Genomic DNA, 25,561 nt, shown 5'->3' on the forward strand with positions numbered 1-25,561 from the left:
TCTGCTGGAGATGGGGCGGGGGGGAAGAGACACAAACAATTATGTCAAAAATATTTATTAAAACAGACCGACTCAAAGAGTTTATTCTTATCTGTATAGTCACAAAAGTTACACACCCAAATATCTGTGAAACTCTGTAATCCTGTCTCCTTGCTCTGCTTTAGTAGGGGTATAGCTAACTCTAGACATGTTTCCCCTTAGTAGGGGCCATCAGTTCCACACTCAGTGAGTCCTTTTGCCCTTTTGTTCAACTCTACTTGTTACTTGCAATTTGAAAGTTTCTAGGAGACACCCCAAAATCATGTTTTGGAAGAATGTCTTCCTAGTGAGAACAAAAGTACAGCTAGAATCCATTTAAAACTAATCTCGGATATCAAAGTAGTCATGCTCAGCACATCAAAGAATGATGAGTCATGTCTGTCTATCCAGTGCCCTGACCTTCCTAGGGTATCCAGTGCCCTACTGTCAGCAGAGGATAAAGTGGCAGGCTTTCTTCTTTGCCTGTCTAAAGAAATCTCCCACTCCCAGCAGCATTTAAATTTTGTTCCTGTAGACTTGCCTGTGCCAAAGTGCTGTTAAAGGGATGTTTTGTGGGGGTGCCAAAAGACCTGGGAAAAAGGCCAAGATCTGTAGCCACTCTAAACAGAAGGGAGATAGAAGTGCTTCAAACTGGCAAAAGACAGTATCTGTTCCTGCCAGTCTACTGTTCCTTCTGTCAGTCTACTCTGAAGGTGATTCTATAAGCTGTCCCCAAGGAGTTGTACAAACAAAAAGAAATAAGGTCCTTGGAAAAATAGACGTGGCTGTTCTTTACATGGAGATAAGGCTTAATATGGGTCTGGCAATGTTCTGGTTTGAAAGCAGCCAACTATGGTGTGACTGAAGACAGGTTGAGTGGAGAAACTCTGCGTGTGGGAGTGTTGTTAGCAGACAGTGAAGCAGGGAGGAAAAAGGGAGCAGGTATCTCAGTGGAGGGAGTCTCGCCTTGGTTCCGAAGCTGTAGGATTTGCCTGAGCAAGGCCTTACCTTCTTCCCGGGTCTGAAACAAGGTCAAGCAAATGTATCAAAATATATCCAAAGGTATTCTCAAAACTAGGTTCTAAAATACTGACTTACAAAGTTCCTCAGAACAAGGTAACCTCTCCACTCACCCTTTTAACCACCTTCTACCCCCAGATCACAGTAAAGTCATGTCCTCAAACTTAAAATCCAAGTCTTTCACTAAAGTACTGATACTTACATCATTGAATGCACAACACTTTTGAGCACAAGCTGATGCTTCATCCCACAGCTTGCACTTAAAATAGTACTGGGCCAGATAGCGGAAAGCAGTGCTCTCCTCCAAGTGTTCCACTATTTCCTAGATAAGGAAAGCAGGAATGACTGAGGTGATAAGAATAAGATCAGCAACCCAATTCTCATGCTAATGACACATACCCCACATGAATAGATATCTTGGATATACTTGATGTAACACTGGGCTGCCTGTTCGGACTCAGTCAACTGTTCATGAAGCCTACAAAAGAAATCGGTCTTTAGGTACAAATCATATTGCAAAGCAAGCTAGAGATAAAAAAAAGTAAAAGCACACAAGTAATATCAAAAAATGACAATATATAGACAAGTACAAACTTTGACATAAATGACACAGTGGGACCCAGAATAATATTAGTGCCCAGAAGTGATGGTTACTTCATCAAAGCTTCAAATCATTCTGCTTCTGGTGATGGAGGGAAAGTTAGTAAATACTTAAGCTGGATAACAAACCATTGCAAAAATTGCCTGGTAATACCCTGAGTAAGGTCAAAAAGATACCAAGCAATTCAGATTTTTTGTAAGAATCCAGAAAATAACTGGTAGGAATGAAACTGCATTTAAGAACCTCTTTCCCTATCATTTCTGAGTTAGTCTGTATTTTCCTGGGGCTTAAGAGGAGACTGATACCTAAATTAGTTTCTCTAGACTGCTCTCACATAAAATTCCATTTCTTTCAATTAGTTCTTGAATTTTCCAAATGGGAAAACAATTCCCCTTCAAAAAGTACTAGCATTCTCTTGAGTCAAGATGACTAAGTTTCCAGATCTACTACATCCCTGAGTTTGGCTTAAAACTCAACATTCAGAAAACTAAGATCATCTGGTCCCATCACTTCATGGCAAATAGATGGGGAAACAGTGGAAACAGTGACAGATTTTATTTTGGGGGGCTCCAAAATTACTGCAGATGGTGACTGCAGCCATGAAATTAAAAGACACTTGCTCTTTGGAAGAAAAGTTATGACCAACCTAGACAGCATATTAAAAAGCAGAGACATTACTTTGCCAACAAAGTCTAGTCAGAGCTACGGTTTTCCCAGTAGTCATGTATGGATGTGAGAGTTGGACCATAAAGAAAGCTGAGCGCCAAAGAATTAATGCTTTTGAACTGTGGTGTTGGAGAAGACTCTTGAGAGAGTCCCTTGGACAGCAAGGAGGTCCAACCAGTCAGTCAATCCTAAAGGAAATCAGTCCTGAATATTCACTGGAAGAACTGATGCTGAAGCTGAAACTCCCAACACTTTGGCCACCTGATGCGAAGAACTGACACATCTGAAAAGACCCTGATGCTGGAAAGATTAAAGGTGGGAGGAGAAGGGGACAACAGAGGATGAGATGGTTGGATGGCATCACCGACTCGATGGACATGAGTTTGAGGAAACTCTGGGAGTTGGTGATGGACAGGGAGGCTCAGCGTGCTGCAGTCCATGGGGTCACGAAGATTTGGACACGACTGAGCAACTGAACTGAACATCCCCTCATTCATGTAGATGATGGATAAGAGGCTCTAGAACATGCAGGATCCACCTACCAGAGAAGCCAACAGAAATATAACTAACATTTCACTCTTTCACTCACTTTGCCAGTTTTACCAGAGCCATCTTTTCCACATCTCCCACGGCATAAGCTCTCCAATAGCACTGTCAATAAAGAAATAAATAAACTAGTCACTTCAACCATTGCCCCATGTGCCATGACTCACGCAGGTCCTGCAATCCTCCCAGAAGTTCAGATTTAAAGAATACAAAGCATTTTTACTAGATATGAGGCCCAAGCTACATATTAACATTCCCACTATGTCAGCCCTGCTTTGCTTTATACACACTATGAGCCTATAAATATTCAGACTTCCCTACGTAGACAGATACAAATGAAGGAAAATTAAGCACCAATAGCTCAACCCCTCATCCAAACATTAGGTTTCCACATAAATTCTCCAGAACCCAATTTCAGGTACCTTTTTGGCTTCCACTAGTTGATTAAGTTTCTCATAACATTCTCCTAAAGCAACCAGCATACGAGAATCATTGGGCCTGTGAGGAACGAGAAATAGGAAACCTGAGCAAAGACTTTAAAGATAACTGAAGTCCTCCCTTGAGGAACCACCACCACAACTGTTTCAAACCCATGAAAGGAATGGGCTTTAATCCAATACTTCGCATATTATTTTATGTTCACAATTATACTACTTTTTAAATTAATTAATTAATGAATTTGGCTGCCTTGGGTCTTAGTTGCAGCATGGGGGGTCTTTGTTGCCTCATGCAGGATCTCTCATGGCAGTGCAGGGACTCTAGTTGTGATGCACAGGCTCAGTAGTTGTGGCGCTTGGGCTTAGTTGCTCCACATGTGGGATCTTAGTTCTCCAACCACAGATCAAACCCACAGCCCCTGCATTACAAGGCGGATTCTTGACTACCAGACCACCAGGGAAGTCCCCACAGTTATGCTATTAACATATTAGTAGAATACACTACATAAAAATGACCAAACAACATATGGCATGTTTAAACTTAGGTCTCCAAAAGTCAAAACCATTCATGTGATTCTTCAGTAGCTATCAAAGAGAAAGAAAAGTGTCAGCCCTTCCCACAACAAACATATCATCAGGCAGTGGTCAGACTTACCGAAGCTGGTGGGCCCGTCTATAATAATAAAGGCAATAAAACGGCATCTTAAGGATTTCATAGGTCTGCCCAAGGCCATACCAGGCTCTGTAGTCCCGCTTATTGACCTCAATAGCATGCCTAAGAAATGAAAGAGAAAACTGGTAAGGAGGCAGAATCAAAGTTAGCGACTTGCAGACTCAATAAAGTGAAAGTGTCAGTTGCTCAGTTGTGTCCGACTCTCTTTGGACCCCACGGACTGTAGCCTGTCAGGCTCCTCTATCCATGGGCCAGAACACTAGAGTGGGAAGCCATTTCTTTCTCCAAGTGATCTTCCCAGAGGTTCTTAAAATCACAGCAATCTGCTCCACCTCACCCTCCAACTAAAACCTCACCTATAAGCCTGAATAGCAGCAGATGTATTCTTCATTTCCATGTACTCATGTCCCATTAGCGTCCAGGCCCCAAGATACCGAGGATTCAATTTCAAGGCTCTCTGGAAATACAAGGCTGCTTTCTCATGTTGAGAACGCAAACTATAATAATTGCCTGATTGGAAAAAAAAATATGTGAACAACTAGAAAGATTAAAATAAGTCACTAAAATAGGCAGCATTTCACAGGGTAGGCATGAACTCATTCCCCCAAAGTCCTTGCAGAAGAGCCAAATTGTATAGGCAATATCATCATTTCCTTGGAAAATATCACACATTCTGGTTTGTTTTTTTTAAAAAGTGTTTCCTAACACCACAAAAGTTTTCTTCATTGTATTTCCTCTGGATTATTAGCATTTATACATATATTTTCTTAATAAAGGGTAAGATATTCCTAGAGTATGCTTCAGATTGGTAGTTTTCCAACTATCTTCCAAGGTCCCTAAGGAAGTACCTGAAAGGTTAAAAATGTAGAATTCTGAACTCCTCTCTTCCACAAGAATCAAGGAAGTTCTATTATCACTGGTCTTAAAAAGAGTATATGAAAGATTTTAGGATTCTATTAAAAAATGTATTTGAAGAAAGGGAATAAAGACTATCTGACTTGTCTCAACTAGTAAATGCATAAATGAAATGTGGTATATATCCAGACAATGAAATACTTCTTGGCAGTAAAAAGAAAAGAACTACTGACATATGCTACAACATGGACAAACCTCAAAAAACAGCTCTGTGAAAAAAGCCACATAATAAGACTAAATATTCCAAGATTCCATTTAAAATTTCTAGAAAAGGCAAAACTGCACACTCAGAAGGCAGATCTCCTGGGGATGGGAGTAGGACTGACTTAAAATAGACTCAAGAGAATTTTGGGTTATGATAGAATTTTCTAAACTGGATTATGATTATGGTTACACAACTTAATAAGTTAGCAAAAACTCAATGAACTGTAAACTTAAAATGGGTAAATTTTATGGTATACAAATTATCCCTTAATAAAGCTATCTTTAATATATACCAATAAAATGGACAGCCTAGAAGAAATGGACACATTCCTAGAAATTTATAATCTCCAAAAATTAAAACAGGTATAGAAAATATAAACAGACCAATTACCAGTAATAAAACTGAATCAGTAATAAAAAAACTCCCAACATACAAAAGTCTGGGACCAGATGGCTTCACAGATGAATTTTATCAAATATTTAGAAAAGAGCTAACAATTATTTTTCTTCAAATTATTCCCAAAAATTAGAGGAAGGAATATTTCCAAACTCATTCCACAAAGCCAGCATCACCTTGATACCAAAACCAAAGATATCTCAAAAACAAGAAAATTACAAGCCAATATCACTAATGATCATAGACGAAAAAGTCCTCAAAGTATTTGCAAACTGAATTCAATAATACATTAAAAGGATCATACATCATGATCAAGTGGGATTCATCCCAGGGATACATGGATGGTTCAATACCTGCAAATTAATCAATGTGATATATAGCACATTAAAAAAAATGAAAAATAAAAATTGTATGATCATCTGTACAGAATCGCTATGTTGTATATCTGAAACCAATATAATATTGTAAATCAACTATACCTCAATTATTTTAAAAAGAAGAAAAAAATCAGAGATATACCAAGACTTCTGAATGATTTCTCAGGAGATATTGTTGAATGAGAAAAGTAAAATGCAGAGAAATGGGTACAGTATGATCCTATTTTTGTAAGCAAACAGCCCATTAAACCCTGCATCGTTGTTGTTTAGTCAACAAGTCGTGTTCGACTCTTTTATGACCCCAGGGACTGTAGCCCACCAGGCTCCCCTATCCATGGGACTTCCCAGGCAAGAATACTGGAGTGGATTGTCGTTTCCTTCTCCAGGGGATCTTCCTCACACAGGGATTGAACCTGCCTCTCCAGCACTGGCGGGAGGATTCTTTACCACTGAGCCACCAGGGAAGCCCGAACCCCACATATGTGTATGTATATTTTTCATTTGGTACCAGAACATGCTAACCCAAGTATTTTAAAGGGTGAAGGGTGCAGTGAGGGGAAAAAAAAAAACAAAACACCTCCTTTATGTAAAAACTGTATGTGCATAAACTAAATAAAAGGGAGGATTTAGATATATACATATACTAACTTACAGAGATCATGATAAACTGTCAAATGGAAAAAACAAATTGCGAGAAATTTTATGATTCCACTCTGGTAAAAAAACAAGTAATACTATTTCTATATGTGTTTGTCTTTTTTTAAAAAGTTTGTCTAGATTCAGCTGTCAGTTTGATTCAGGAGAAATCATTTATAACAACTGTCTGTATTATATAAGATCATTCAAGTTGATATTCGTCTGGGAAAAAAGATGGGAGGTCTTTATGTACATAAAGATAGCTTTGCTTCTGTCACTAACTCAGAACCAGATACAGAAAAATAACCAAACTTTAAGCAGACTGTCCAAGGGTTAACTTCTGTAATAGAATAGAAGTGAAGCAGTGGTAGCAGGAGTATAAGCTTTAGCTACTAAAGGAGTCAGGATGACAAAAGAGATGCTAAGTAAGTCAGAATAGGCAAGTTCTGTGCAAAGATTAAGTAGATGACCTTTTCTGACCAGTTGGAACAGCTACAATGTATTGTATAATTACAATGTGCTGGGCAACTTAACATTGTTATAAGTGCTTTGTATGTATTAATTTACTTAATCCTTAAAACAAACACATAGGAAAAAGTTCTATTGATAAATCCCTTTATGGATGAGGAGAATTTAAATCCACTGTCACACAGCTAGTGAATAGCAAAACCAAGAGTTAAACTTGGGCAGTTTGGTTCCAGAGTCCAAATCTTCACCATGCTACACAGTTATATATATATATATATATATATATACACACTCATTATATATATATATTTGTGTGTGTGTGTGTGTAAAGCTGCCTTCAGAGACTAGAACTCCAGAAAAGATGCAAAAGGAAGCATTCCACTCACATCAAGACATAAAATCAGAAGCAAGAAATAAGTGGGGGTTTCTTGCCATCACTCTATTCATCACTCTACTGTTTCATTCTCTTTCAGGTCCTCAAGTTTCTTCTCTCTCCACCCTTTTTACTCCTTTCAATTCCTCTGAATTGGCTGTAATATGGAAGCTGAAATATACTTTTTATCTCATCTAACGTTCCTTATTCTTAAAATAGGTGGGCTGAATTCAACAAACATTTATTGACCATATGTTAGGAACTTTGTTAGGCATTACAGATATACTGGGGGCAAAGGACAGGATGGCTCAGCAGTAAAGCATCTATCTGCAATGCAGGAGATGCCAGTTTGATCCCTGGGTCAAGAAGATTCCCTGGAGGAGGAAATGGCAACCCATTCCAGTATTCTTGCTGAGAGAATACAATGGATGAAGGGGCCTGGTGGGCCACAGTTCAAGGGTTTGCAAAGAGTCAGACACAACCGAGTGTATACGCATGCACAGATATACTGAAGAGAAAACAAAAACAGTTCATTAAGAAGTTTGCCAAAAATAAAAATAAATTTTAAAAATTTACTAATCAATTATTTTCAAAAACAGACAGGAATTCGCTGGTAGTCCAGTGGTTAGGACTCCTTGCTCTCACTGCCAAAGGCCTGGCTTTAAACCCTGCTAGGGGAACTGCTGCTGCTGCTGCTAAGTCACTTCAGTCGTGTCCGACTCTGTGCGACCCCAGAGACGGCAGCCCTTCAGGCTCCTCCATCCCCGGGATTCTCCAGGCAAGAACACTGGAGTGGGCTACCATTTCCTTCTCCAATGCATAAAAGTGAAAAGTGAAAGTGAAGTCAGTCAGTCATGTCCAACTCTTAGCAACCCCATGGACTGCAGCCCACCAGGCTCCTCCATCCATGGGATTTTCCAGACAAGAGTACTAGAGTGGGTCGCCAGTGCCTTCTCCACTAGGGGGACTAAGATCCCATAATCTGTGTGGCACGGCCAAACAATAAATAAATAAAACCCCAGAAACTCCTAAAGCATTACTCTTCGTATGTATGCCTCCTTTGATTTTAACTGGTTTTAAGTTAGTAGGCTAAAAAAGAACAGTATCTCCCCTACTTATATTTCCTTTCTTCAGGTAAAGGACACTGTTGTAAATCTAGTTACCCATTCATCAATTTCTATTTGTTCTAATTCCTAAACATCTAAGTCTAATCACCTCTCTTCATTCCTCCTGCCAATACCTCAGCTTAGGCTCATCTCTAGACTGGTTTATTGCAAAAGCCTCCTTGTTGGTCTTCCTGCATCTAGTCTTGCCCTTTAGCTAATCTTCCCAGCACAGTCTCCAGTTATCATTTGAAAATGAAAATCTGAAAAAGTTTATCACTGTCTGGTCTAAAATCCATCAGAAGACTTTTCCTGCCTTAAGAATAAAATCCAAACTTTTGGCAAAGCATAAAAGGCTCTTCAAGATCTGGCCCCTTTTGTACATCCCCTCCTCCCACACAGCGCTTCAGGATCACTGCCTGTTTCACACTTCTCTGCACTGCAATACCCCTCCCAAGTCAATCCATCTTCTCCCTTAGTCAACTCTCACTCCTTCAGATCTCACCTTCTCAAGACGCCTTCCCTAAGATTAGACTGGATTAGCTAGCTATCTGTCCTATGTACTCTCTTTGTATCCTATGCTTACTTCAATCATAACACTCAACCCACTATATCATTGTTTCTTACTGATCTTCCTCAGTAGGTAATGGGGTATGTACTGCAACACATTTTACAGTACTTGGTATTCAGAATATGTTGAAAGAATGTTTTCTGAATAAACTGGAATTCCATCCTCACCTTAATGGACTTTATGCTTCACTCATAATGCTCTGACATTGAAAAGGTCATCTGTTCCTCTTACCTATGTTTCCATTGTCGTTTTATTATTAGTTGCTCAGTTGTGTGCAACTCTGCAACCCCACAGACTGCAGCCCACCAGGCTCCTCTATCCATGGGATTCCAGGCAAGAATACTGGAGTGGGTTGCCATTCCCTTCTCCAGAGGAACTTCCCAACCTATGGATCAAACCCAGGTCTAGGATTTTTTTTTTTTAATGTTTCTTTCCCATACTAGACTACAACTTCTTCAAGGTCTGGAATACTTACTGAATAACTGAACTGAAATTCTATCACTTTATTAACAACAATGTCACCAAAGACCCAGGAACAAGGTCTTTCATCTCCAGGAAACTTAGGCTTTCAATCACAAACAACCAAGGTTACTTTTATCCAAGAGTGGCCATTCATCTATTTGTGTCAATTGATTATCACGCTACCCTAGGGTGACCAAATACATGGGACCACAGTTCTCAATGGAGGATGATTCTGACCCCAAAAGGTTATTTGGCTTCACCTGCGAACATTTTTGGTTGTCCCACCTGGCAGAAGGAGGTTACTGACATTGAGTGGTTAGAAGCTGGGTATACTGCTAACATCCTGCAGTGTACAGGACATGCATGTGTGCTCAGTCGTTCAGTCGTGTTCAACTCTTTGCGACCCCATGGACTATAACCTGCCAGGCTCCTCTGTCCATGGAACTATCCTGGCAAGAATACTGGAGTGGGTTGCCATTTCTTTCCCCAAGGGACCTTCCCAACCCAGGAAATGAACCTGTATCTCCCAAGGCTCTTGCATTGGCAGGTGGATTCTTTACCACTGAGCCACTGGGGAAGCCCCAGTGTATAGGACAGCCTCCCGAAAAAGAAATTAAAACCAAAACTGTCAACAGAGCCAAGCTTGAGACACCCTTGTATAGAAAAAAGAAGTAATCTCATATTTTTTCATAGAATTGGAAATTCTTACAAACATTTTAGTAATATTAGTAAGTTTAAAATGCACACCCTTTTGATCCAGCATTTCACTGCAAGGAACTTATTACACAGAAAGAGTTGCATAAAAGACTTCCGTGGTAGTACGATGGATAAGAATCTGCCTGCCAGTGGAGGGGAAACGGGTTCAAACCCTGATCTAGGAAGATCCCACATGCCGAGGAGCAACTAAGCCCATGTGCCACAACTATTGAGCCTGTGCTCTAGAGCCGGTGAGCCATAACCACTGAACTCATGTGCTACAACTACTAAAGCCTGTGCACCTAGAGCCTGTGTTTCACAAGAGAAGCCACCACAATGAGAAGCCTGTGCACCACAAAGAGTAGCCGCTGCTCGCCACAACTAGAGAAAGTCCATGAAGGGCAACAAAGACCCAGTGTAACAAAAGTAAATAAGTAAAAATTAAAATTGAAAAAGAAATAGTTGCATAAACAAACAAAAATAAATGCATACATACAAAGATGTTTCCTAAAGTAATTTTTGTATATTAACAAACACTCAGTCAGTTCAGTCGCTGAGTTGTGTCTGAATCTTTTCGACCCCATGGACTGTAGCGCGCCAGACTTCCCTGTCCAGCACCAACTCCCAGAGCTTGCTCAAACTCATGTCCATCTAGTTGGTAATGTCATCCAACCATCTCATCCTCTGTCATCCCCTTCTCCTGCCTTCAATCTTTGCCAGCATCAGGGTATTTTTCAGTGAGTCAGTTCTTCACATCAGGTGGCCAAGGTATTGGAGTTTCAGCTTCAGCATCAGTCCTTCCAATAAATATTCGGGACTGATTTCCTTGACTGGTTTGATCTGCTTGTAGTACAGTTCAGTTCAGTTCAGTCGCTCAGTCATGTCCGACTCTTTGCAACCCCATGAACTGCAGCACGCCAGGCCTCCCTGTCCATCACCAACTCCCAGGGTCCACCCAAACCCATGTCCACTGAGTCGGTGATGCCATCCAACCATCTCATCCTTTGTCGTCCCTTTCTCCTCCTGCCCTCAATCTTTCCCAGCATCGGGATCTTTTCAAATGAGTCAGATCTTCACATCAGGTGGCCAAAGTATTGGAGTTTCAGCTTCAACATCAGTCCTTCCAATGAACACCCAGGACTGATCTCCTTTAGGATGGTATGGTTGGATCTCCTTGCAGTCCAAGGGACTCTCAAGAGTCTTCTCCAACACCACAGTTCAAAAGCATCAATTCTTCTGTGCTCAGTTTTCTTTATAGTCCAACTCTCACATCCATACATGGCCACTGGAATAACCATAGCCTTGACTAGACGGACCTTTGTTGGCAAAGTAATGTCTCTGCTTTTTAATATGCTGTCTAGGTTGCTCATAATTTTTCTTCCAAGGAGAAAGCATCTTTTAATTTCATGGCTGAAATCACCATCTGCAGTGATTTTGGAGCCCAGAAAAATAAAGTCAGCCACTGTTTCCACTGTTTCCCCATCTATTTGCCACAAGTGATGGGACCGGATACCATGATCTTAGTTTTTGGAATGTTGAGTTTTAAGCCAGCTGTTTCACTCTCCTCTTTCACTTTCAGCAAAAGGCTCTTTAGTTCCTCTTTGCTTTCTGCCATAAGGGTGGTGTCATCTGCATATCTGAGGTTACTGATATTTTCCCCAGCAATCTTGACTCCAGCTTGTGCTTCATCCAGCCCGGCATTTCACATGATGTACCCTCCATAAAAGCTGAATAAGCAGGGTGACAATATACAGCCTTGACGTACCCCTTTCCCAATCTAGAACCAGTCTGTCATTCCACATCTGGTTCTAACTGTTGCTTCTTGACCTCCATACAGATTTCTCTGGAGGCAGTTAAAGTGGTCTGGTATTCCCATCTCTTGAAGAAGTTTCCAGTTTGTTGTGATCCACACAGTCAAAGGCTTTGGCATAGTCAATAAAGCAGAAGTAGATGCTTTTCTGGAATTCCCTTGCTTTTTCTATGATCCAACAGATGTCGGCCATTTGATCTCTGGTTCCTCTGCCTTTTTTAAATCCAGCTTGAACATCTGGAAGTTCTTGGTTCACATACTGTTGAAGCCTCACTTGGAGAATTTTCAGCATTACTTTGCTAGCATGTGAGATGAGTGCAACTGTGTGGTAGTTTGAACATACTCTGGCACTGCATTTCTTTGGGACTGGAATGAAAACTGACCTTTTAAAGTCCTGTGGCCACTGCTGACTTTTCCAAATTTGCTGGCCTATTGAGTACAGTACTTTCACAGCATCATCTTTTAGGATTTGAAATAGCTCAACTGGAATTCCATCACCTCCACTAGTTTTATTCGTAGTGATGCTTCAAGTAAGGCCCACTTGATCTCACATTCCAGGATGTCTGGCTCTAGGTGAGTGATCACACCATCATGATTACCTGGGTAGTGAAGATCTCTTTTGTATAGTTCTTCTGTGTATTCTTGCTTCCTCTTCTTAGTAGCTTCTGCTTCTGTTAGGTCCATACCGCTTCTGTCTTTTATTGTGCCCATCTTTGCATAAAATGCTCCCTTGGTATCTCTAACTTTCTTGAAGAGAAACACTAGCCACAACTTATACAATAGAAAGTCAATTAAATTTAAAAAAGGCACATCTATATAATAAAATACTACATAGCCATCATAAATAATACAACTCTAGATGTAATACCATGAAAAGATGGAAAAAGATATATTTTAGGTTAAAAAAAAAGGACATTACAAAGCAGTGTATATAATGACACAATTTTTGTAAATAACCATACCTGCACATATACCATTTTTACTATTTACACTGAAAAATATTCTGGAGTTGTATCCACCCAACAGTCTTGGGAGTGGGATTACAGTGATCCTTGACATTCTACTGTATATAATTTTATTACCTTTGATACTTTTATTTTTGGCAGGATCCCAGTTCTTTGACCAGAGGTTGAATCCATGCCCCCTGCAGTGGAATCTCAGAGTCCTAATCACTGGACTGCCAGAGAACTGCCCCCCCTCCTTTTTTTTGACACTTTATATTGTTGTTATTTGGATTACTTACAATAAAGATAAATCTTGAAAGAAAAAAATGACTCTTACCAATTACACAGCATGTTTCTACACGATATTTATCAATCTCACAGAGGTTGTGAGCCAGATAACTCAACTCAGATTTCATGCTCTGAAAGAAAAGAAAGATGATCTATGCATGAAAAAGAAACCCTTATTTTTCTTGTATCTAATGCTATGAGGTGACAATCCAACCCAGGAGATTCAAAGCACAAGAGCTTAATCAAGTCCAAGCAAAGGAAGCAGCTCACCCTAACATAAAGAAGGTTGGAGAATGTGTCCATATTTTCAATCCTGTAAGGGTCTTGTTTCCTTAGCTCATTAAAAATAGAGAGGGCTTTGTCAATATCTGCAGAAATAAGACAGAGTTCAGAAAACAATACAGTGCTACCTTCAGGATTTGATGGTACTTTGTTATCCTTATTCACTCACCTCTGATATTGTGATAGGCAACTGCAATTTGGGAAACAATATATGAGCTCTTAGAGAAGCCCACATCAATGAGATTCTGATACTTTTGCAGGGCCTCCTCTATCAACTGCAACTCTGTGTATATATGGGCCAGAAAAAACTCTTTCATCCAGGTGTCTGGCAAAGACAGGAACTTCAGCTGGCAGCAGGAGACAGAGGGAAATACTTAATATACTTTGACCTCTCTCCCAAATGAACATCAAGGAACTATCTTTATTTTCTAACAGAATTTATCACCAAAATTTTATTAGAGCACCTAATAATGAACAGGTGTGTGTACGTATTCAGTCACTTCAGTCAAGTTGAAGTCTGCAACCCTATGGTTTGCAGCCTACCAGGCTCCTTTGTCCAGGGGATTCTCCAGGCAAGAAAACTGGAGTGGGCTGCCATTTCCTCCTCCAGGGGATCTTCCCAACCCAGGGATCAAACCTGCATCTCTTATGTCTCCTGCATTGATAGGCAGGTTCCTTAGCACTAGCACCACCTGAGATGCTGTTCAATTAAGTGAATAGGACTCACAAACATAATAGGGGGAATAGGGAAGAATGGTCTAGCTTCGGAAAGATAGGATTTGAGGTGAGTCTTGGAGGATGGGTAAAAACTGAATAGAAAAGGGGAGAGGAAGAGAAAAAAGACAACATTCGAGGTAAGGGTAACAACAGAGGAAAAAGTCATGAGTGTAGGTAAACAGGATGAGACAACTAGTTCAGTTTGAGGGGAGGCTATGTGTTGGGAAGCTGTAGGAAAAAAAAAGACTGAACTAAGAGTGGGTGCTATGCTACAACCAGAAATGGGATGCAAAGTGAAAACACTGCAATTTTTGTTAAGAGAAGGACATGATGACATGAGTGCTTTAAGAATAAGTTTGGAAACAGTATGTAAGATAGCTTGGAAATGGAAGTACAAAAATAGGAAAGCTAGATAGAAAGTATTTATTACTTTTAAGTAATCTAGTTTTGAGACGATAACCAAGATGGCAAAGGGAACCAAGAGAAAGAGATGCAGACAAGAAGGAAACCATGGCAATGTTTGGTGACTGACTAGATAAAGGGAGATGAGAAAAAGGGAAGAGACAAAATATGACTTTGAGGCATCAAGACTGAGTACATTCTGAGAAGGAGTGATGTAACTGAGAGTCCATCAGGTAGAGAGGAAGAAAGAGAACTGAAGAGGCAAGATGAGAAATGTGGTTTTACATATTTTAAGTTCAGAGCTAAACAAATTTTCAATGAAAGTGTGGTAGGCAGTTAGAGATAAGTGAATAGAAGTAAACCAAGATTAAGATTTCAGACTCAAATTCAGTAGCATGTATCATTATTAAGGGAAATCAACCAGCCCTTGGTCCCTTAGAGTCAACAAAAGGAAGTATGTTGTTGCTTCTATTAACTACTGAAGAACAGCAAAATAAACTCTGTAGACAACTCTGTAGACATTGTTCTCTAACAATGACTAATAAAACAACTGCAGTTTAGAAAGCAATTTCATATACATTATTTCATTAATTAACAAATTTCTAAATCTTAACAGTCCTATGACAGTTCAGAAGAGACATTAAACATGCTTTTAATACAATTCTTGATTTAAGAGAAATTATTCCTATAGCATCTTTGGAATTAGGAAACTATAATAGCATTTAGTTTAGAAAACAAGTTACAGTAAAACTTGAATCTGAAAGCATGAATATGAAAAGATAGTCTAACACAACTGGATGCCAATCCAACAGCATCTACCAAACAAGAGCTAGACATTAGTCTTTCAAATAAAGACCTAAATCCCAACAGTGAAAGAGACCACAGGAGAGGGAGCAAAGAGGTAGCTATAATGAAAGGTTTAGCAAAATTTTTCTCCCCCTACCCGTTTATTAAAGAATTACATAAGACTTGAAGCAAAAGATTGTTCATATAGTTTATCTCAAATTTACCATCTCTTTGTCAGTAATCAAGTTACAGAGTTCTAGCCAGGCTCCCCAGTGCAAAGGCAAAACATGAGTAGCCTCCACAAACACATCGATGGCCTCTTTCACTAAGTCCAGCTTTCGAAGCACCACACCATACCTAGAAAAGAAAGGAATGATCACAGAAGTTAATAACATCTCCCATCTACTCAGAAGAATCTCTCTCAGAAGTTCCAAATTACTCTAACACTTACAGATAAAGGCCAAAGCCATCAAGTTCCCGAGCCTGGTGTTTTTTGCTGAGCTCCACTCTCAATTCTCTAAGAGCCTCATTTTTCACTTGACCTTTCTCCAGAGGGCCTAGGAAAGAAACAGAGTTTCTGACCTAAGGGTAGACTGCTGCTTTTTATTTTATAGACTCAGATACTCCCTTTGGTGTCAACCAAAGTTACAACTAGAACTTCCAGCCAACATTCACCAATGGCCGATGACATCTTACACAGTCCATTTACTTTATTACAGAAACTGCAACTGATAATTGGTCTGCAGTTATATTCTGTTAGGTCCACACGGGTTTTTAAAATTTTGAGTTTAATTATCAATATTTAAGTATCAGAAGCCTCAACTAAAAATCTAAATTTCCAGGTTCAGGTAGCAGGGAACAGGGTAAGGCCAAGGGAAGAAAGCCCCTGACAAAATCAAGCCCACACTCCCACAAGGGAGCCCTCAGAGGCAGCTGGGTGACAACCAGTCAGTTGTGCTCTCCAGCTTGCAGACGTCTCCTCAGTCCACTTCCCACATTTATATTACCTGCCTGGCTCCTACAGGAATTAGAATTTGCAACTTCTGCTTTAGTCCAAAAGGTAAGAGAAAGAAATTCATACCTAAGCTATCAACTGTTTCATCATCCTTCTTCTTTTCTCCAGACTGTAAGAGAAAATCAGTTAGTAGATCTTTTTTTCAGTTTATTCTGAAACCTGTTCTAAAACTAGCAGCCTGAATTGACCTAAAGTGTCCAAGTCCAAAATGAAATCTACTATTGGTCACTAATTTTAAACAACTATTTAGGAGCTCCCACTGCGAATAATTTGAGTACCAAAACAATAAAGTACAATAATGAATTATAAACAATTTAAAAAAAAAAGGTAACCTTGAGTCCATACTGACACTAGATAAATACATAAATAAATGAAGGGAAAAATATGCTTTAAAAAAAAATAAGTATTTTTGTATTTATTTGGCTACAGCAGGTCTTAGTTGCAGCATGCAGGATCTTTTTTTAGCTGCAGCATGTGGGATTTTTAGCTGCAGCATGCAAACCCTTAGTTGTAGCATGAGGGATCTGGTTCCTTGACCAGGGATCGAACCCAGGCCCCCTGCACTGGGAACAGGGAGTCTTAGCCACTGGACCACCAGGGAAATCCTAGGGTCTTGCTTAGAGTAGAATTACTTCTCAAGAGAGCCCTGGACTAGATCATTTCGCAACATTATAATAAAGAAAACTTCAGGCAAAAATTAACAATGAATTTCTTGACTAATAGTTATTTAGGTTCTTAATTTTTTGGCCTACTACAAAAAATACTTCAATGAACAGCTCTGTACATATACCCCTGTACACATACTCAAGTATTTCTACTGGACAAGTGAAGTTTCTTCAAGAATTATTTGGGCATTGTATTTCAAACTGACATAATCTGCCCAGAGCAGCAGGAGACATGAGTTCAATCCCTGGGTCGGATTCCTGGAGGAGGAAATGGCAACCCACTGCAATATTCTTGCCTTGGTAATCCCATGGACAGAGGGGCCTAGCAGGCTACAGTTCATGGGGTCGCAAAGAGTCAGACACGACAGCGTCTGAGCACACAGCATGCACACATGCCCAGAGCAGCAGTCCACACCTGTCAGGGCCTGGGTTTCACCTCACCACACAGAGGAGTGGGTGGTGAGCCGAGGCTCCCAGTGGCTTTGGGCAGCAAATTTCACCCATAGCCACAACCAAAGCCACAGGTGATTTTCAACCAATGCCAAAACTATATAAAGTTTTACTCCTGAAATAGATGGTCTACTGCCCCCTGTCTTTATCAGTAATGAATATTGTCAATATTTTTATATTTTCTTTCATACCATTATTCTTTTTACTTTTCTTATGATGTCTTCTTTATTATTATTATTTATTTATAAAGTACATTCACCAAGTAGACCATTGCTAAATTATTAAAGATTAAATTTTTTCTATTGGGATTCTAAACATGGATGCTTCGCTGATAACAGAATGACATCTTAAAACAGCCCTCACCAGATATCTAGAATACATGTACAGAAAATAGGCTTTCTTGCTATTGCAGCCATGCAGGAAATGTGCTGCCCGATCATACTCTTTAACATCAAAGTAGGCCTTGGCCAGGGTATAAGCATCCATATCCTGGGCATCTTCCTAAAAAAGAGACAAGTTTATGTTAATGATTAAGAACAGGATAACAAAAGTTCAAATCCAAGAAGCATATTTATTAAATTCAAGATGTAAGAAACAATAATTATTTTCCTCCTCCCCAAAACCCAATACTTATTTATTAGTTTATGAATAAGGTAACAGTACATTCTTTCAAAATAAAAAGTTGGGGAAACAACTTTAAAGAACTAAACCAGCACTCAGAAATTTGTATTGTTTCTACAAATTTAGTGGGAAGTAGCATATGCTTTAGTGTTAGGCAGCTAGATTTAAATTCTGACTCCTTGACTTCCTGGATTCAAGATGTTAGTAGGGAACTTACTTAGCTTCTCTGAGTATTCACTTCTTCATCTGTAAAATGGAGCCAATAATATACATATGATATAAGAAAAAAGTCATGAAAAGTATTTAGTATTAATATCTGACATTCCTTTCCTTCTCCAGACTTTTAAATGTCCACATAAATGCAATATATTGTGAATTAATTGTATTTTTTGGTCTTCAAGTTTTGACATATTAGTACTGTAAAAGCAAAAAACACAGCTACATTCTTTATGTAAAAAAATTAAATGATACATGCTTGAGGTAAAAACATACAATTCCCTCAAATTCTAGGGATAAGTTGATTAAAACTTTAATAATTTCATTCTCTTCATCCTTCCTGCCCAAATATTGCCAGCACAAAACTGGAACCAAAATTATATTCATGTTTTCTTCATTGGATGAACATGTACTAAATGTGGCCATTAAGGCTTAGGATTCTGGTGGTCCTTTTCACATATACTCATCATTTGGTTATTTCTTCTTCCACCTCTCTCACTTGCATTATACATTTTTTGTGTCATTTTTGTTTGTTTGGATGGTTTTTTTTTATTGGAATATAATTGCTTTATAATTTTGTGTTAGTTTCTGTTGTACAACATTAGTGAATCAGCCATAAGTAAACATATATCCCTTCCCTCTGAGTCTCCTTCCCACTCTCCCATACCATCCCTCTATTTATCACAGAGTACTGAGTGGAGCTCCCTGTGTTATACAGCATCTTCCTGTTAGCTATATATTTTACACATGGTAGTGTATATATGTCATGCATTGTACCTTTTGGATTAATGAATATTTACTGCTTTTAAGTGTGTGTGTGTGTGTGTGTGTGTGTGTGTGTGTGTGTGGTTGGAGGAGGAGTGGAATCAAGAAATGGCATCTTCAGGAAAAACAACGGATAATGACAAAAATCTTTCAGACTACACAGACTATGTAAACATATGTACTATAGATCATACATAAAATGTATTCATATCTCATTTAACTCTCTCAGTATCCCCATAAAGTAAATACTATTATATGCATTTTACTGATGAGGAAACTGTGGCTCAGGAGGTTAATTCAGTAAACTGTCAAAAGTCACTAGTATGGCTGAGATTTGAACCCTGAACCCTCTGGATCCAAAATCAGTTTCGCACTGTTGTAAAAACCTTCGATGTTTCTCCACGTTATGAATACTGTCGAGGTAGAGCTGTAAAAATCTAAAAGGCTGAAATCTTAAGCAAGCATTATTTACAAATTCCTCCAAAAGGTTAAGTTGGAGCACCAAGTCTTTCTAAGCTTAGCAAACACATACAGATAAAATTGCTTAAAATATCCATCTCACGGTCTCTCGGAACCCTGCTATAGCCAGAGATCAATAAAGAAGGGAGACCAGAAAAAAAAAAAAAAATATCCATCTCTGTGAATGGCTTGAACTCCCTCTACAAACATCCCTGCTAAACAGTGTGCTCCCCTCTGGTGACAGGGCACTCAGTATCTGTTCTGATGCTGAGGAGCACGCGCTGTGAACACGTCGTTACCTCTGTAATAGGCGGCGGCGGCTGCAGCTCAGACAGAGGCAATGCCGGGAGAGAGAAGGCCAACTCCGCAGACCTGGAACAGCCACACAAACTGAATCAGCCCAAGCCCCCCAAGGCCGAGGATCCAACCCTGGGCCCCTCGGACCCCGACATCATACCACTTGCTACTGTGCAGTAGGCCTCGCTCCCGAGTGAGGCCCGCGATAAGTAGCAGCTGCTTTTTAATTTCCCGCAAATTTGAGAAATCGCAGCTGGATGGCAGGACCGGCACCGAGGAAGCCGTCGCGGCCACCGACACTATAGAGGAGCTCGCTGCCATTTTCCTGTCTCGGCCACCCCAACCAATCATCAGCGAAAATACTGCCTGACCCTCTGAACCAAAAAAGTCTGTCTGTTATTGGCGGGCTCTTTCTACAGAAAAACCAATCAGAAACCTTCCTTCTTGTAAAGTCACTAAGAGGTCGGGAGGGAAGCGACAATTACGTCTCCGATTGGCGAAGAACTACTGGGGCGGGAAAGTTAGAACTAGAAAGAATGGGCAAAGCCACGATTTCTGGGCGGGGCAGAGAGGAATGAGTGAATGGAAAGGTGGACAGAGAAGGTGGACTGGAAACTAGGGATGGGAGGGCAAGAATTTGCAGAAGGGAGAGAGCCCTACCCTGCACCTTAAGGATGATGTGATTGAACTAAAGATAGAGTGTACTTCCTGGGCAGATTCTCTGCCGCTGAATGACAGTGAGGTATGGTGTCTAGCAAGGATGTCTGATATACTCTATAGATTTTTTTTTTTTAAGAAGTAAGATGTATGGCCACAGGTGAGTTCTTCCTCTTTCAGTTCAGTTCAGTCCCTCAGTCGTGTCCAACTCTTGCGACCCCATGGACTGCAGCATGCCAGAATTCCCTGTCCACCAACTCCCTGGAGCTTGCTCAAACTCATGTCCTTCACGTGGGTGATGCCATCCAACCATCTCATCCTCTGTCCTCCCCTTCTACCCCTGCCTTCAATCTTTCCCAGCATCAGGATCTTTTCCAGTGACTCAGTTCTCCACATCAGGTGGCCAAAGTATTGGAGTTTGAGTTTCAGCATCACTCCTTCCAATGAATATTCAGGACTGATTTCCTTTAGGATGAACTAGTTTGATTTCCTTGCAGTCCAAGGGACTCTCAAGAGTCTTCTTCCAACACCATAGTTGAAAAGCATCAATTCTTCAGTGCTCAGCTTTCTTTATAGTCCAACTCTCTCATCCATACATGACTACTGGAAAAACCATAGCTTTGACTAGATGGACCTTTGTTGGCAAAGTAATGTCTCTGATTTTTAATGTGCTGTCTGGGTTGGTCATGGAGAAGGAAATGGCAATCCACTCCAGTATTCTTGCCTAGAGAATCCTGTGGACAGAGGAGCCTGGTGGGCTGCTGTCCATAGGGTCGCATAGAGTTGGACAAGACTGAAGCAACTTAGCATGCATGCATGCGTTGGAGAAGGAAATGGCAACCCACTCCAGTATTCTTGCCTGGAGAATCCCAGGGATGGAGGAGCCTGGTGGGCTGCCGTCTGTGGGGTCGCACAGAGTCAAGACATGACTGAAGCGACTTAGCAGCAGCAGCAGCAGCAGCTGGGTTGATCATAGCTTTTCTTCCAAGAAGTAAGTGTTTTTGAATTTCATGACTGCCGTCACCATCTGCAGTGATTTTGGAGCCCAAGAAAATAAAGCCTCACTGTTTCCATTGTTTCCCCGTCTATTTGCATGAAGTGATGGGACCGATTGCCATGATCTTAGTTTATTTGAATGTTGAGTTTTAAGATAACTTTTTCCCTCTCCTCTTTCACTTTCATCAAGAGGCTCTTTAGTTCCTCTTTGCTTTCTACCTTAAGGGTGGTGTCATCTGCATATCTGAGGTTATTGATATTTCTCCCCCAGTCTTGTTCCAGCTTATGCTTCATGCAGTCTGGCATTTCACATAATGTACTCTGCATATAAGTCAAATAAGCAGGGTGACAATGGACAGCCTTGATGTACTCCTTTCCCAATTTGGAACCAGTCCGTTGTTCCATCTCTGGTTCCAACTGTTGCTTCTTGACTTGCATACAGATTTCTCAGGAGGCAGGTAGGGCGGCCTGGTATTCCCATCTGCTTAAGAATTTTCCAGTTTGTTGTGATCCACACAGTCAAAAGCTTTGGCATAGTCTATGAACTCCTTATTGCCAAATTCAGACTTAAATTGAAGAAAGTAGGGAAAACCACTAGACCATTCAGGTATGACCTAAATCATATCCCTTATGATTATACAATGCAAGTGGGAAATAGATTTAAGAGATTAGATCTGATTTGGAGAAGGAAATGGCAACCCACTCCAGTTCTTGCCTGGAGAATCCCAGGGATGGGGGAGCCTGGTGGGCTGCCATCTATGGGGTCGCACAGAGTCGGACACGACTGAAGCAACTTAGCAGCAGCAGCAGCAGCAGATCTGATAGACAGAGTGCCTGATGAACTATGGACGGAGGTTTGTGACATTGTACAGGAGACAGGGATCAAGACCATCCCCAAGAAAAAGAAATGCAAAAAAGCAAAATGGGTCTCTGAGGAGGCCTTACAAATAGCTGTGAAAAAAAGAGAATTGAAAAACAAAGGAGAAAAGGAAAAATATATCCATTTGAATCCAGATTTCCAAAGAATAGCAAGGAGAGATAAGAAAGCCTTCCTCAATGATCAGTGCACAGAAGTGGAGGAAAACAATAGAATGGGAAAGACTAGAGATTTCTTCAAGAAAATTAGAGATACCAAGGGAACATTTCATGCAAAGATGGACTCAACAAAGGACAGAAATGGTATGGACCTAACAGAAGCAGAAGATACTAAGAAGAAGTGGCAAGAATACACAGAATGACTGTACAAAAAAGATCTTCACGACCCAGATGATCACAATGGTGTGATCACTCACCTAGAGCCAGACATCCTGGAAAGTGAAGTCAAGTGAGCCTTAGGAAGCATCACTACGAACAAAGCTAGTGGAGGTGATGGAATTCAGTTGAGCTATTTCAAATCCTAAAAGATGATGCTGTGAAAGTGTTGTACTCAATATGCCAGCAAATTTGGAAAACTCAGCAGTAGCCACAGGACTGGAAAAGGTCAGTTTTCGTTCCAATCCTAAAGAAAGGCAATGCCAAAGAATGTTCAAACTACCGCACAATTACACTCATCTCACACGTTAGTAAAGTAATGCTCAAAATTCTCCAGGCCAGGCTTCAACAATACGTGAACCATGAACTTCCAGATGTTCAAGCTGGTTTTAGAAAAGGCCAAGGAACCAGAGGTCAAATTGCCAACATCTGCTGGATTATTGAAAAAGCAAGAGAGTTCCAGAAAAACATCTATTTCTGCTTTATTGACTATGACAAAGCCTTTGACTGTATCGATCACAACAAACTGTGGAAAATTCTGGAAGAGATGGGAATGCCAGACCACCTGACCTGCCTCTTGAGAAATCTGTATGCAGGTCAGGAAGCAACAGTTAGAACTGGACATGGAACAACAGACTGGTTCCAAACAGGAAAAGGAGTACGTCAAAGCTGTATATTGTCACCCTGCTTATTTAACTTATATGCAGAGTACATCATGAGAAACGCTGGACTGGAAGAAGCATAAGCTGGAATCAAGATTGCTGGGAGAAATATCAATAACCTCAGATATGCAGATGACACCACCCTTACGGCATAAAGCAAAGAAGATCTAAAGAGCCTCTTGATGAAAGTGAAAGAGGAGAGTGAAAAATTTGGCTTAAAACTCAACATTCCAAAAACTAAAATCATGGCATCCGGTCCCATCACTTGTGGCAAATAGATGGGGAAACAGTGGAAACAGTGTCAGACTTTATTTTTCTGGGCTCCAAAATCACTGCAGATGGTGACTGCAGCCATGAAATTAAAAGACGCTTTCTCCTTGGAAGGAAAGTTATGAGCAACCTAGACAGCATAGTAAAAAGCAGAGACATTACTTTGCCAACAAAGGTCCATCTAGTCAAAGCTATGGTTTTTCCAGTAGTCATGTATGGTTGAGAGAGTTGGACTATAAAGAAAGCTGGGCACTGAAGAATTGATGCTTCTCAACTATGGTGTTGGAGAAGACTCTTGAGAGTCCCTTGGACTGCAAGGAGATCAAACTAGTTCACCCTAAAGGAAATCAGTCCTGAATATTCATTGGAAGGAGTGATGCTGAAGCTGAAACTCCAATACTTTGGCCACCTGATGCAGAGAACTGACTCATTTGAAAAGACCCTGATGCTGGGAAAGATTGAAGGCGGGAGGTGAAGGGGACGACAGCAGATGAGATGGTTGGATGGCATCACCGACTCAATGGATATGGGTTTGGGTGGACCCTGGGAGTTGATGATGGACAGGGAGCCCTGGCATGCTGCAGTCCGTGGGGTCACAAAGAGTCGGACATGACTGAACAACTGAACTGAACTGATAAACCAGAAGTAGATGTTTTTCTAGAACTCTCTTGCTTTTTCTATGATCCAACAGATGTTGGCCATTTGATCTCTGGTTCCTCTGCCTTTTCTAAATCTGGCTTGAATGTCTGGTTCATGTACTATTGATGCTTAGCTTGGAGAATTTTCAGCATTACTTTGGCAGCACATGAGATGAGTGCAACTGTGTGGTAGTTTGAACTTTTTCATTGCCTTTCTTTGAGACTGGAATGAAAATTGATGTTTTCAGTCCTTTGCCACTGGTGTGAGTGAGTGAGTGAGTGAGTGAAGTCGCTCAGTTGTGTATGCCTCTTTGCAACCCCATGGACTGTAGCCTACCAGGCTCCTCCATCCATGGGATTTTCCAGGCAAGAATACTGGAGTGGGTTGCCATTTCCTTCTGCAGGAGATCTTCCTGACCCAGGGATTGAACCTGAGTCTCCCTCTTTGTAGGCAGACACTTTACCATCTGAGCCGCCCGGGAAGTAGGCCACTGCTGACTTTTCCAAATTTGCTGGCATACTGAGTGCAGCACTTTCATAACATCTTTTAGGATGTGAAATAGCTCAACTGGAATTCCATCACCTCCACTAGTTTTATTCGTAGTGATGCTTCCTAAGACCCACTTGACCTCGCATTTCAGGATGTCTGACTCTAGGTGAGTGATCATACCATCATGGTTATCTGGGTCATGAAGATCTTTTTTGTATAGTTCTTCTGTGTATTCTTGCCACCTCTTCTTAATATCTTCTGCTTCTGTTAGGTCCATATGGTTTCTGTCCTTTATTGTGCCCATCTTTGCATGAAATGTTCCCTTGATATCTCTAATTTTCTTGAGGAGATCTCTAGTCTTTTCCATTCTATTGTTTTCCTCTATTTCTTTGCATTGATCACTGAGGAAGGCTTTCTTATCTCTCCTTGCTATTCTTGGAGCTCTGCATTCAGATGGATATATTTTTCCTTTAACTTCTCTTGTTTTCTCAGCTATTTGTAAGGCCTCCTCAGACAACCATTTTTCCTTTTTGCATTTCTTTTTCTTGGGGATGGTCTTGATCCCTGTCTCCTGTACAATGTCACAAATCTCCATCCATAGTTCTTCAGGCATTCTGTCTTTCAGATCTAATCTCTTGAATCTATTTCCCACTTGCACTGTATAATCATAAGGGATTTGATTTAGGTCATACCTGAATGGTGTAGTGGTTTTCCCTA

At 40.5% G+C, this 25,561-nt stretch overlaps 1 protein-coding gene and 1 non-coding gene across 4 annotated transcripts; both read right to left on the bottom strand.

Annotated features, from left to right (window-relative positions):
* Positions 1-39: 39 nt before the first annotated feature.
* On the bottom strand, positions 40-20,254 carry CDC23 (cell division cycle 23). 3 transcript variants are annotated; one of them, XM_055554807.1, is made up of 17 exons: positions 20,041-20,068; positions 19,883-19,955; positions 18,361-18,389; positions 17,886-18,023; positions 16,474-16,516; positions 15,844-15,949; positions 15,617-15,749; positions 13,657-13,834; positions 13,476-13,573; positions 13,255-13,336; positions 4,318-4,471; positions 3,944-4,063; positions 3,274-3,349; positions 2,895-2,956; positions 1,438-1,516; positions 1,241-1,360; positions 40-1,039 (listed from the first exon to the last, which is right to left on the bottom strand). In XM_055554807.1, exons 4-17 carry the CDS (start codon positions 18,006-18,008, stop codon positions 869-871), a joined length of 1,545 nt encoding a protein of 514 aa, XP_055410782.1. In that variant the 5' UTR covers positions 18,009-18,023; positions 18,361-18,389; positions 19,883-19,955; positions 20,041-20,068; the 3' UTR covers positions 40-868. The 3 variants fall into 3 exon arrangements, with proteins under 3 accessions (XP_055410782.1, XP_055410763.1, XP_055410773.1); XM_055554788.1 differs by lacking the exon at positions 18,361-18,389 and having other exon boundaries at positions 20,041-20,254; XM_055554798.1 differs by lacking the exons at positions 13,476-13,573; positions 13,657-13,834; positions 18,361-18,389 and having other exon boundaries at positions 20,041-20,253.
* On the bottom strand, positions 17,486-17,612 carry LOC129642656 (small nucleolar RNA ACA64). The gene has a single exon (XR_008709904.1). It is a non-coding gene; the product is annotated as a small nucleolar RNA ACA64 (small nucleolar RNA).
* Positions 20,255-25,561: the final 5,307 nt, after the last annotated feature.

This window comes from Bubalus kerabau, chromosome 1 (genome assembly GCF_029407905.1).
Source record: "Bubalus kerabau isolate K-KA32 ecotype Philippines breed swamp buffalo chromosome 1, PCC_UOA_SB_1v2, whole genome shotgun sequence".
Classification (NCBI taxonomy): domain Eukaryota; kingdom Metazoa; phylum Chordata; class Mammalia; order Artiodactyla; family Bovidae; genus Bubalus; species Bubalus kerabau.